Genomic DNA, 13580 nt, shown 5'->3' with positions numbered 1-13580 from the left:
GTGAGAACGTATACACAGTTTAGTGCCGGAGAATGCGGTTTCTCTGATCGACTGTTTAGCAACAATACAGGGGTCGTTTGTGCGCTGGCCCACGGCGCTAGATACGCTAAAACCTTTTACACATGCGCGGAGCGAGCTTTGTCGACCAATCACAGCGCTCGCTGGCACGTATGCGGCCCCAGGCATCATTAAATTTTAAACTTGCCTTGTCAGTGCACTACCTATTTCATAAGTGGATTTTTGACCAGTTTATTACTTCTAACATGGATCGGTGGCTGAAGTCAGGATCATTGAAGAAGGCTGCAGTTTCTCCATGCCTTCACAACAAGGAGGTTTCCAGTTGGAATGAATGAGGAGGGAGGACTACCAAAGAATGACTTTACATACATTTGAACATTTTTCTTCATATTTCACGAAAAACCACACACACACACACACACACACACACACACACACACACACACACACACACACACACACACAAACACACGACTGTTACGAAATATGCATGCTTCTTACACAACAGTAGCCAAATAGTGGAAATGAACAGACCATAAGCAACAGCTTGTCAACAGCGAAAAGTTTGGTCGTGACGTTGATTGCTCTTGGAGGAAGAAAGCTCCATCGTGTGAAATTTCAATTACCAAGTAATTTTAATCAGGCTATAGTGTGTTGAACAAAGGGAGTAAATCCACTAGTAAGTGTCGAGGAAGAAAGCTCCATCGTGTGAAATTTCAATTACCAAGTAATTTTAATCAGGCTATAGTGTGTTGAACAAAGGGAGTAAATCCACTAGTAAGTGTCTGGATACAGTGGCAATTCAAATTGGATCGTCAATTTAAAGTTGTTTTCATTCATCTCTAAAGCAAAGACTATTGATGCTTCGGAGGGTGGAGGGGGGGGGGGGGGGGGGTCATTGGGAACATGGCACCTGCATTAAGAAGCTTTCAGTTCCCATGGGTTTAGGTCCGAAATTTGAAGTTACTGTCCTCTTGACTGACTAGGGGTTCGCCATGAATTTTCGACTGAAGAAGGGGTCCGCCAGCTGAAAAGGTTGGGAAGCCCTACCTTAGAGGTAGTTCTTGGGAATAAAATCCATTTTTTCCCCTGAATCATGGGATTTCTCATTTTACATGTAGGAGAAACATCCCGTACACCCATCCGAGCTCCTAGTACCATCCTCCCCTAACGTGTGTTCTGTTTCTATGTCTGTTTTACCCTGCAGGTCGTGGTGGCCGAGCGGTTCTAGGCGCTCAGTCCGGAACCGCGCGACTGCTTCGGTCGCAGGTTCGAATCCTGCCTCAGGCATGGATGTGTGTGATATCCTTAGGTTAGTTAGGTTTAAGTAGTTCAAAGTTCTAGGGAGCTGGTAACGACAGATGTTAAGTCCCATAGTGCTCAGAGCCATTTGAACCATTTTGTTGTAACCTGGCACAGCAAAAGGAAATTCAGTTTTGTAACAAACTTTAACTTCCACTTATAGTTATCTTTTGGCATCATGATCGCTATAACGATATACTGTGTATATTATAACACACTACTCGCCCCAGACTCCAGAAAATGTAGATCCACTGAAAATATTACTGTGAAGCGTCTCTTGTTTATCGCATCTTTATGAAAGTAAAGAGAAAACAAAGAGTAAAGAGAAGAGGTGTTGTAAACTTTAAGCTGAGTTAAACAAAGACCCACTAGAGATCAAACAAATCATAACAAAATACATTTACAAAACAGGTGCTAAAAGTGTAATAAATTTCCTGGATGACTGTTGCACGAGCCAGGATTCAAAATACATTGAAATGATAAATAAAAAATATATTTTTATTTTATACTAAAGGCAGTTGGTTTTGTAAAAGATTCCAAAACTGAATGGTGGGGAGTGGGTTCGGGGAAAGGTTTCAAAAACTGGTGGCCCTACGGGTCATATGGTAACACTACTGGGTAACTGGGACAGAGTATAACACAACAAACCTTCCCAAGAGCGACATGTAATGGCCGCACAAGGCCGCAAACAAAGGACGTGTCTAGTAGGACTTAATAAGCAATCAGTCGATGGCAGATTCAGGCTCCTTTGGTTATGAACAACCCACAGGTTTATCCGTCGTTTGCTGGTCAGTTTCTGTTAAGAGTTTGTTGTAAATTCAGTCACGACTCAAACCATTAATGGAATTTCCAGGAGAAAAGAATCTTCTTAACATACTGATTCTCGAAATGCACCCCGTGTTGCAGAGTGAACGGCTGGTGAATTCGGCGTTCAGCTGCGCCTGGCCGGACGCCGATGCCCGCTTCAAGCGGTCGCTGTCCGTGTTCATGGTGAGGTCAGCTCGCCTGCTCGAGATAAGGGTTGGCAAGATGTACACTCTCTCCAGGGAGACCTTCTTGCAGGTAAGTGCAACAGACCTCTGTCTTCGGTGTAGACATTCACCACACACTGTCTGTTCTGCAGGCCAGTACTCTGAAACCTCTGTGAGAAACAGCCTAGCAATCTCTGTCAGTGGCAGGTTTGAAGAGGCCCATAAATGCGTAATAAAAATCTGGGTTGCTCCTAGTACCATTAAAAGTTTTCCATTAGGATTTTCTTGCGTCCCAAGTACACAGAAAACTCCATTCGTTAGAACTGGTCTACGGCTCTTACGTAGTGGTTATTAACAGATCGCAGCTCACAATAATGGTTACACCTACTGTAATAACATATGTTGAAAGCAGGACGTCACGATTTCCAGGAAGGGTAGCACGGTATGCCTCATTAGGGCCAGCAGGAAGAATGAATTCGGTGTTATTCTGGACTATTTTCGTAAACAGGTCCTGTTAGGGCAAGAATTTCCATGCAGACATCACGAAAGCTCCTACACCAATAAAAGCGATCGTTAACTATTTCTGCAACATTTCCGAGAGAGAGACTTGGCTCTTATTTACATAGACATGAGATGTCAGTATATCATTGACAACCTTTTTAGCTGCACCTGCATAGGTGAGTCGCTGTGGGAACATCTCACTCTGCAATTAGACCAACACTGGACTCCCAGGTACATACAGTGGCTACATAAACAAGTGCGAGGCCAGAGGTGTCTTGCATTTGGGATGGGCTGTCCAATTACGATCGCTAGGAAGAATGAATCCTGTGCTATTCTGGGAAGCATTGCAAGAGATTTCTGTAGTGTGTTCAGAGGGGGACTCGGCTGTTATTTACATAGACATGAGACATCAGTATGATACTTACAACCTTTCAGCTGCGCCTGGGAGAGGAGTCGCTGTGATATCTCGCTTTACCGCTAATACAAAGGCTATGCATCAGCCATAGTGGCTAGGTAAACATGTGTTTTGACGGGAATTTCTCAGGTGCCAAGTATGAAAGGGATGCTGCCACCTCATGGTTGTGGGACCCAAACGGACACCTACAAATAGCTTGACAGCTGACGGCCGTGTCATCACTTTGCAGGACCCTCCGATGCACCCCAACTACTGGAAGCACGTGCGGTGGCATTCTGTATATCCAGTGGACAGGGGATGGTGGGCAGTGCATGCTTCGTGATGTAAAAATTTTTAACTGTGTAGTTACGTGTGATGTGTGTTTCATGATGGTATTCCTTGTACAATCATAATAAAAAGAAAGGCATTCCATTTAATTAATTCTTACAAGACCTGCATCTTCCCAAAAAGAAGAGAATGATGAGCAAGAGAAATAGAACCCCCGTGAACAGAATGTTTTATAAATAAACAATATGCCCTTGAATTTCCTGTCATGAGCTCCTTCCTCTCCACCAAAGAGCCGCCAATTTCCCAGTAGAAGAGGGGAGGGGGCCAGGTGAGGGGTGGTACCAGAGGGGAGAGGTTAATTGATTAATTAAGTAGTCAATCAAATTGATAAGATTGAGATGAGGCTATTTGAATCACTCAGACCTGAAAGTGTACATGTATCAGTGAGGGGGAGGGGATGGGTTGGAGGTTTACTGAGGGGTAGGGTGTGGGGAGGTGGTGGGGGGGGGGGACAATAGGTTAAGGACCTGTCAATCAAAAGGAAGGATCCTTTTAGCAGAACAATAGGCTGATGACCTGTCAATCAAAGGAGAACAGTAGGTTTTCCCCTGAGTGAATACCAGCACTAACATAATGCTCCAGCACCCCTGTTGCCTACTACTCCACAAACCACTTCGCTGTTACAATATTCTTAGCGTTTTTGTGTGCAGAGGTATCTCATTTTAAATTTTGAGAATGCTGCAAATTAGAAGCGGTGCAAGAAGCAACACAGAATCACACAGAGATACTGCATATATGTAACGAATACTTTGCAACATAATCACCATTGCAACTAACACATTTTTTGTAATTGTGTACCAACTTCCCCACTCCCACTGCAAAAACACCGCTGCTGTCTATCTTGACATAGCAGTCACAGTGTCCAGCAGCTTCTCATTTGTGGCACAGTTAACACATACAGCCATGACACAGATCCACATTAATATTTTACACTATAACAGCAGTACATCAAGTGGTCAGCAGGCTATACTGTTACAGTAGTGCAGCAAGTGGTCAGTGAGCTGAGCTGTGCCACAAGTGTGTGAAACTGCCAGTACACTAACTACGCTGTGAAACAATTCACCAAGCAACCCATAAATTCCACAGTGACAGCAACGTATCAAGCACCGAGTAAGCAACACATTGACAGCAAGGTGCCACGCAGCCTGTAAGCTAGGTTATAACAGCAGTGCACCAAGCACCCAGTAAGCTATACTGTGAGAGCAGGGCAACATGTAGCCAGTAAGCTACAATGGCAGGAGTGCACCAAACAGACAGTAACCTGCATTGTGACAGCAGTGTGCCAGGTAGCCAATTGCTGCACTGTGATAGCAGTGGATCAAGCAGCCAGCAAGTTATACTGTGACAATAGTGCACCAACTTGCCAGTAAGCTATGGTGTGACAGCATGCACTAACCAGCCAATAAGCTGTACTGTGGAAGTAGTTCAGCAAACATCCAGTGATCTACACCGTGGCAGCAGTGCACCAAGCAGCCAGTAAGCTACATTATGGCATCAGTATTACAGGCTGTAAGTAAGCTGCATTGTGACAGCAATGGGCCAAGAGGCCAGTAAGCCACTCTGTGACAACAATACACCAGGTAGCCATTAATTTATGCTGCAAACAGCAGCTTGCCAAACAAACAATAAGCTACACTGTAGCAGCATTATACTAAGCAGGCAGAAAGCTATATTGTGACAGTGGTGGGCCACATAAACAGTAAGCTACACTGTGACAGCAGTGAGCCAGGCAGCCAGTAAGCTACACTAACAGAAGTACACCAAGTGGTCTGTAAGTTTCGTTGTGACAGAGTACACCAAATTGTCTGTAAGCTACACTGTCACAGTGGGTCGCCAAGTAGCTTGTAAGCTACACTGTCACTCTTGAGCACCAAGCAGACATTAAGCTTCACTTTGACAGTGGTCTGCCAGGCATTCAGTAAACTACGCTATGACAGTGGTACATCAAGTGTCCAGTAAGCCATGTTGTGACAGTGAACTTCCAAGTAGCCAGTAAACTTTACTGTGACAGTGGGTCGCCAAGTAGCCAGTGTGCAACACTGCAACAACAGTGCTCCAAGTAACAATTAAACTATACCGTGACAGCAGTGTATCAAGTCTCCAACAAGCTACATTGTGACAGCAGTGCACCAAGTAGCCAGTAAGCTACACAGTCACTTCAATGAGCCAAGTAGCCAGTAAGCCACTGTCACAATGGTGAACTTAGCAGACAGTGAGCTGTACTGTGACAGTAGTGTTCCAAGTGCCCAGTAGTCAACACTGTGACAATAGTGCTCTGAGCAGCTGTGAGGTACACTGTGACAACAATGTGTGAAGCATCCAGTAAACTACTCTATGACAGTGGTCCACCAAGTAGCCAACAATTTATACTGTTATAATAGTGAGTCAAGTAGCCAGCAAGCTACACTGTGACAATGGAGCACTTAGCAGACAGTAAGCTATACTGTGGCAGTGGTGCACCAAGATATCCAGCAGTCTATACTATGACAATAATGCACTAAGCATCCTTTAAGTTATGCTGTGATAGAGGTGCACGAACCAGATAGTTAACTTCCCTGTGACTGATGTCCACCAAGCAGCAATAAGCTGTAATATGACAGCAGTGTGCCAGTCTGTCAGTAAGCTTCTCTGTGATGGGAGTTTGCCAACTAACCAGTAAACTACACTGTGACAGTAGTGCATTAAGTAGCCAGTATACTATACTGCGACAGCTGTGCACCAAGCAACCAGTAGGTTTTCCATTGACAATGGTGCACAAAGCTGATGGTGAGCAACACTGTGCCAGTAGTCTGCCAGGTAGCCAGGAAGCTATATGTGATAGCAATCTGTGGAGCAGCTATTAAGCTATACCATGAAATCAGTGCACCAACCAGACATAAGCTACATTGTGCATCAACTATCCTGTAAGTTATAGTGTAACAGCAGTGTGCCAAATAGTCAGTGGGCTACATTGTGACAGCTTTCACCAAGCAGAAAGTAAGCTGCACCCTGACAATAGTGTGCCAAATAGCCAGTAAGCTATGCTGTGACATCAGTATGTCAAGTGAGCAGTAAGCTAGTCAGTAACAGTGATATGCCAAACAACCTGTAAGTCACACTGTGACTGCAGTGCGCCATGTAGCCAATAAGATACATTGCTAAATACAATGATTTATGTGACTAATATCACTTATATTGTTTTCTGATAAGGGGTAATGGTTTTTACGAAATGGAGCGTTTTCTGTGCAATATACTGCAGTGGTAACAAGAAGGCATATTTGCAGGGTTGCCACAATTGCAACAATGGAAAAGGGGCAAATATCTATAAATAAGGTTCTTGGATATATTAAACACTTGTCAAAAATGTGTCAGAAATTAAAAAAGGTTTGATATTCAACAATTGAGTTAATGCTTGTACATCATTTATTAGAATAATGTAAGTAAATCATATTGAAAGTAACTTTAAAGTGTCTGTTATTTACCTCAAGTTGGCAGCCATTACTTTACAAATTCCTCCAAGAGTATTTCATGTCAGATTTAGCTTCTTTCGAGAGAGTAACGTCATTGTAACCACATTATAGAATCCTTTGCGTGACATATTATTATTAATGCTAATCAGAACCTCACTCTTAATCAGAGAAGCTGAACATCTGTTTGTTTTATTTGTCTACTTATTAACCATGAGATATAATAAACATTCAGTAGGTGCATTGGAACATGGAAAAATCGCAATAAAGGGCACTATCTTTTTGAACTGTTTCACATTAGCTGTGCCATGTTGCTTTACATTAACAGTCGATTTTTCTACCAGACTTTGTTCACCACCATAAATTCCATGTAAATCACCTTGACAGATGCAAATGTCTTCATATAATTCTTCCATATTGAGGTCGTTTGTCAGATGAAGCTTCTCTAGTACTTGTTACAACTCACAGAACTGTATTTTCCTCTCCATGTTCATTATTTGTAGGCTTTTGGCAACATTATTTTCATAAAAATTTGTGGGATTTTAACTTTTTTCACTTTTATTTCGGTCAGACCCTAGAAAATGGTTCAAATTATTTCTAACTGAAAATTTTAAAAAAAATTGTCTTCTCTGCTCTGTTCTAATTTTAGATTTAATGCTGAAATGCACATAAAGACTTTTTAACAATAAAGGTATTATCTTTTTCCAAGTACTTGATACATTTTACAACAATTATTGCTGAAGAACAACAGCATTGTTTGTAACATCTTCAGGATCAAAATATTGCTACAGTGCTTTGGGACAATCCTCCCTTACTGAGTACAAATAACTTTTAATAGCATGCCAGTTATGAGAAAGGTAGTCTATGAACTGCAGCATCCAAAGAAAGGTAGCTTGTTCATGCATAGATTAGAATCTCTCTCCATTTAACATTCATAAATTCGAAACACCTTTGTAAATCTTCTCTTCTCTTTGCAGACGCAGAGAAATGGCCACACACATTCATACTCAGACATTCCACATCAACATCTAGACAGTCATTATCATGTTTTGTTGTATTATGCACAATATGTGCACAACAGTTAGATGCCAATTTTTTCATTTGTAGATTCAACTACTGGTAGCTTAAATACAGGTGTATGACTGCCATAATTTAAATTAGTATTGTTGGCAGAGTATGAAACCATCTTAGACATTCTTTAAGCACTCTGACTAATTATGTTAGCGACATTTTCAGGAATAATATTATCACATTCATTTGCAGTTTCGTAGAAGTCAAGTAATTTGTTTTCCATCTGATATTCTACTGTGAAGTATGTTAAACATAACCGAAACATATCTCTATTATCTTGACAACACATGCAATCGATAAGTACAGATCTTCATGGTGGAGTACTTTCACAATATCTGCAGTACCGTACATCTGGGGACTAGTACATTCATAATCAGGTGCTTTGGTTCTGCACATGAAACTTATTTTACTATTTTCGAAGCGTAAAATATATCAGACATTAACTTATTGAAACAACCCATGCTCGAATAGCTCGGATTATGTGAAACACAAGGGCAAATTCTGCAGCAGAAATAAGATTACTTTCAGGTGATTCAGTTTGTGATAAAGATGGACTGTTTCTTTAGACTAAAGTTATGAACACGTGTTGCATTTGAGTCCCTCACTCCTTGCTTGCTGCTTCGAATCTGATTCACCTCCTTCAGAGAGACCCATAATTCTATTTCATACTATGCATGTCGCTTTGAACTCATTACCATGTGCTGATTTTACCCAAGTACCATATAAGTTGCCTTCCAAGATATTTGATAACAAGTCATTTGTTTGCACTTCTTCCTTATTTTTGGTGAAACTGAAAAAGTGTCATTTTCGTCATAGTCACGTACATTAAATATGCGACAAACAATATTCGACCGGATAAAATCTTCTCGGTTTTCAAGCCGCATCAATTCCAATAAAATTCTCGAGCTTTCGATGGCTAGCTCTGCAATCGTCATCAGGAGTAAAACTACTGACTGCCAGGGCTGTCACTATTTCCCGCTTATACACTTACGATTACAACTGCTGGCGACCAGTCAGAGAAGAGCCGAAACGACGCATGCGCGGAAGGCGAGTTGGACAAGTCCAGCCCACTATGAGACCGTCTTTGCTTCCTTGTAGCCCTGATCTCTGTTGAAATTGCTGCTGTTTATTCTAACTTCAGCCGCCTCTCTTATAGCAGAGTCCCAGAATGTTGATGCATGAGCCAAGACTCTTGTGTTTTCATACTGTACCGACTTGTCGAGCTCCCTTTGTTTACTAAGTCTCTTGTGCTAGGTACAACGCACTGCAACTGTGACAATCTGGCCTGTATAGACGCTGTCGCAATCTCGCAAGGGACGCAATACAAACCGCGCACATGAAGAGCTGTGTCGTCTTTAACAGGGGGCAACATATCTCGTATCGTGGGGGCGGGAAAGAACACTGGTCTCAATCCATGTCTCTGCAGCACACGTCCTAACTTGCTGCTCGTTGCCCCACAGTATGGCAGGAAAGCCACCGGCTTGGCTTCTTCTGCCAATTAACAACGTGTCCTTCTTTAGTGACACCTGAAAGCATTTGCAATTTCTCTTTTGCTGTAGCCGTTTTCCGTGTTTAACCACAAACACTACACAGAAATAGTTTTCTTTTGTACCAGAAGTTTAGAGATCCGACTATAGAGTTTGCAATAGTTTTAAACAGAATACAATGGTTTGTCAGTTGACAGTACCACCACTTTAAATGTTATCTTTTATAGAAACCTTGGGTTCATCTAATTTTACTGGACAAAAACAAATAAAGTGGGAGATAAATTTCTGGCCTAAAATACTAGACATCCTGTAAATAATGGGATGGGTTTAAAGCGCACACATTTGTTTTTCTTTAAGTTTCCTGAAAGGTATGAATATCACGTTACATAATTAGATAGCTGGAAATCTCTTGTAATTTGTAGACCTTTAGCGATGATTAACATTTATTTTTAGGAGCATAAAATAGGTGGTATATTGTGAAGGACAAGACTGTCCTTTCACTTTATGAACACCATCACATATTTCACTGAAGAGAAAATTGCCATACAACTGTGATAATAAAATGTCAAATGGAATAAAAATGAACACATAGAATAAGCTAATTCCAGAATTTTTACTAAATCAGAGCTAGAAACATCAGATCCACCAACACTGGAAACTTAAACAGACAACTTTTAAATGAAAGTATCTGAATTAAAATTATTCATGTGTTGCAAAATCGATTGATGTGTAATAGAGGGGAAACTATCAACCTTGTGCTAAATTACTATGTGACAAGGAAAGTGCCTATCATAATAAGAATGGATATCCATTAAAAAATCACAGAAAACGAATTAGTCAAGAGAAGCAAATTTTAAAAGCATTGGATCCAGGTTCTTAAAAAAAACGCTCTAGCTTTTTGTTAAGGCAAATCTGGGAATCATCGAAAAAAAAGTGCAGAACGAAATAAAAAATCCAAAATGAGTTCGAAAATATTTCTTTTGGAATAAGTTGTTGCTTACATCATTATGCTTATGTGTTTTGACTTGCTGCATTTACTTTAGAGTCATTTATGCCTCTTGATATTTTAATAATGCATTAAATGCAATCGTCTGATAACTGTTTCATAAATTATGCAGGAAAGTCACAAAACATTATTCCTACAGCAATGACTTTCATAAATGGCTGACATTTTCACCACTTAGGGCACTAAGTGTACAGCTATACGGCGGCAACAATGTTAACAACAGTGAGTGTGTCAAATGTGTTATGCTAGACTACATTTGAGGTCACCTGTCACTGGCCTAGCTGTTCCTTAAATACCTGAGATAAGTCTGATCGCCGAAATATTGTGCTCGTTGGACACTATGAACCAGCCGTATACCTGTGGACTGTTCAAGCAATATATGCATAAGTTATACTCATGGTATAAGAGCCATACATCACCATAGCTCTGAGGGATGAAGTAGTGAAGGCAGCAGAGGATCAAGTACGTAAAAAGACGAGGGCTAGTAGAAATCTGTGGGTAACAGAAGAAATATTGAATTTAATTGATGAAAGGAGAAAATATAAAAATACAGTAAATGAAGCAGGCAAAAAGGAATACTATCGTCTCAAAAATGAGATCGACAGGAAGTGCAAAATGGCTAAGCAGTGATGGCTAGAGGATAAATGTAAGGATGTAGAGGCTTATCTCACTAGGGGTAAGATAGATACTGCCTACAGGAAAATTAAACAGACCTTTGGAGAAAGGAGAACCACTTGTATGAATATCAAGAGCTCAGATGGAAACCCAGTTCTAAGCAAAGAAGGGAAAGGAGAAAGATGGAAGGAGCATATAGAGGTTATATACAAGGGCGATGAACTTGAGGACAATATTATGGAAATGGAAGAGGATGTAGATGAAGATGGGAGATATGATACTGCGTGAAGAGTTTGACAGAGCACTGAAAGATCTGAGTCGAAACAAGGCCACCGGAGTAGACAACATTCCATTAGAACTACTGATAGCCTTGGGAGAGCCAGTCCTGACGAAACACTACCATCTGGTGAGCAAGATGTATGAAACAGGCGAAATACCCTCAGACATCAAGAAGAATATAATAATTCCAATCCCAAAGAAAGCAGGTGTTGACAGATGTGAAAATTACCGAACTATCAGTTTAATTAGTCACAGCTGCAAAATACTAACGCGAATTCTTTACAGACGAATGGAAAAACTGGTAGATGCCGACCTCGGGGAAGATCAGTTTGGATTCCGTAGAAATGTTGGAACACGTGAGGCAATACTGACCCTACGACATATCTTAGAAGCTAGATTGAGGAAGGGCAAACCTACGTTTCTAGCATTTGTAGACTTAGAGAAAGCTTTTGGCAATGTTGACTGGAATACTCTGTTTCAAATTCTGAAGGTGCCGGGGTAAAGTAGAGGGAGCGAAAGGCTATTTACAATTTGTACAGAAACCAGGTGGCAGTTATAAGAGTAGAGGGACATGAAAGAGAAGCAGTGGTTGGGAAGGGAGTGAGACAGGGTTGTAGTCTCTCCCCGATGTTATTCAATCTGTATATTGAGCAAGCAGTGAAGGAAACAAAAGAAAAATTCGGAGTAGGTATTAAAATCCATGGAGAAGAAATAACGACTTTGAGGTTCGCCGATGACATTGTAATTCTGTCAGAGACAGCAAAGGACTTGGAAGAGCAGTTGAACGGAATGGATAGTGTCTTGAAAGTGGGATATAAGATTAACATCAACAAAAGCAAAACGAGGATAATGGAATGTAGTCGAATTAAGTCAGGTGATGCTGAGGGAAGTAGATTAGGAAATAAGACACTTAAAGTAGTAAAGGAGTTTTGCTATTTGGGGAGTAAAATAACTGATGACAGTCGAAGTAGAGAGGATATAAAATGTAGACTGGCAATGGCAAGGAAAGCGTTTCTGAAGAAGACAAATTTGTTAACATCGAGTATTGATTTAAGTGTCAGGAAGTCATATCTGAAAGTATTTGTATGGAGTGTAGCCATGCATGGAAGTGAAACATGGATGATAAATAGTTTGGACAAGAAGAGAATATAAGCTTTCGAAATGTGGTGCTACAGAAGAATGCTGAAGATTAGATGGGTAGATCACATAACTAATGAGGAAGTATTGAATAGGATTGGGGAGAAGAGAAGTTTGTGGCACAACTTGACTAGAAGAAGGGATCGGTTGGTAGGACATATTCTGAGGCATCAAGGGATCATCAATTTAGTACTGGAGGGCAACGTGGAGGGTAAAAATCGTAGAGGGAGACCAAGAGATGAATACACTAAGCAGTTTCAGAAGAATGTAGGTTGCGGTAGGTACTGGGAGATGAAGAAGCTTGCACAGGATAGAGTAGCATGGAGAGCTGCATCAAACCAGTCTCAGGACTGAAGACCACAACAACAACAACATCACCACATACACAAAAATTATTGAAAGAAACAAAAACAGAATAACATCATGTGAAGCTATAGCTCATCAAAATGAAAGGGATACTAAAACAAAAACATAAACAACATTAGCAATAAAAAAGATAGTATTTTGTATCAAAAATGTGGTGTGACTATAACGTTTATGGACTGATATGTTGTAGGTGCCATAGTAACACTGCCATGTTGGAAACAGTGATTGTGCTCCCTCTCTGCCAAAAAAGAAAACAAAACTAATTGTTTCAGCCATTCAGTCAACTTCATACTGGGTGTATATCTGTTTTTATACATGTGTAATCTGTTATTTTTGTAGAAAGCTGTAGTAATTTTGATGACCAGAGAGCTGTAGTGAACATTGTAGTGAAAGTGAATAAAATGAATTCATTAATTTTTGAAAAAATGAAACAAATTTACAGAATGCCTTGTGAAAAGGATAGTTCTCCATGCACATCCAAATGCTCAGTGAAGACTGAAGTTCAGAGTTGGATGAAGAGTGTGCAGAAGGTTCTATCATTGTACATAAAGATATCTATGTCCAGAAGCTTAAACAAGCCCTCAACCCAGATTGCCCATTTATGGTGAACGATGATGCTGATATTAATCGAGGGACTGC

General features: G+C 40.8%; 1 protein-coding gene across 1 annotated transcript in view; it reads left to right on the top strand.

Moving 5' to 3' along the window:
* The window catches only part of LOC126457134 (odorant receptor Or2-like), an 83486-nt gene that overhangs the window by 68920 nt on the left and 986 nt on the right, over positions 1-13580 (top strand). Inside the window, exon 5 of the mRNA XM_050093203.1 lies at positions 2227-2382. Coding sequence (XP_049949160.1) covers positions 2227-2382 — 156 coding nt within the window. The remainder of the gene's footprint in view (positions 1-2226; positions 2383-13580) is intronic.

This window comes from Schistocerca serialis, chromosome 1 (genome assembly GCF_023864345.2).
Source record: "Schistocerca serialis cubense isolate TAMUIC-IGC-003099 chromosome 1, iqSchSeri2.2, whole genome shotgun sequence".
Taxonomy (NCBI): domain Eukaryota; kingdom Metazoa; phylum Arthropoda; class Insecta; order Orthoptera; family Acrididae; genus Schistocerca; species Schistocerca serialis.
Note: the sequence above shows the minus strand (reverse complement) of the source record. Positions and strands in the feature narration are given on the sequence as shown.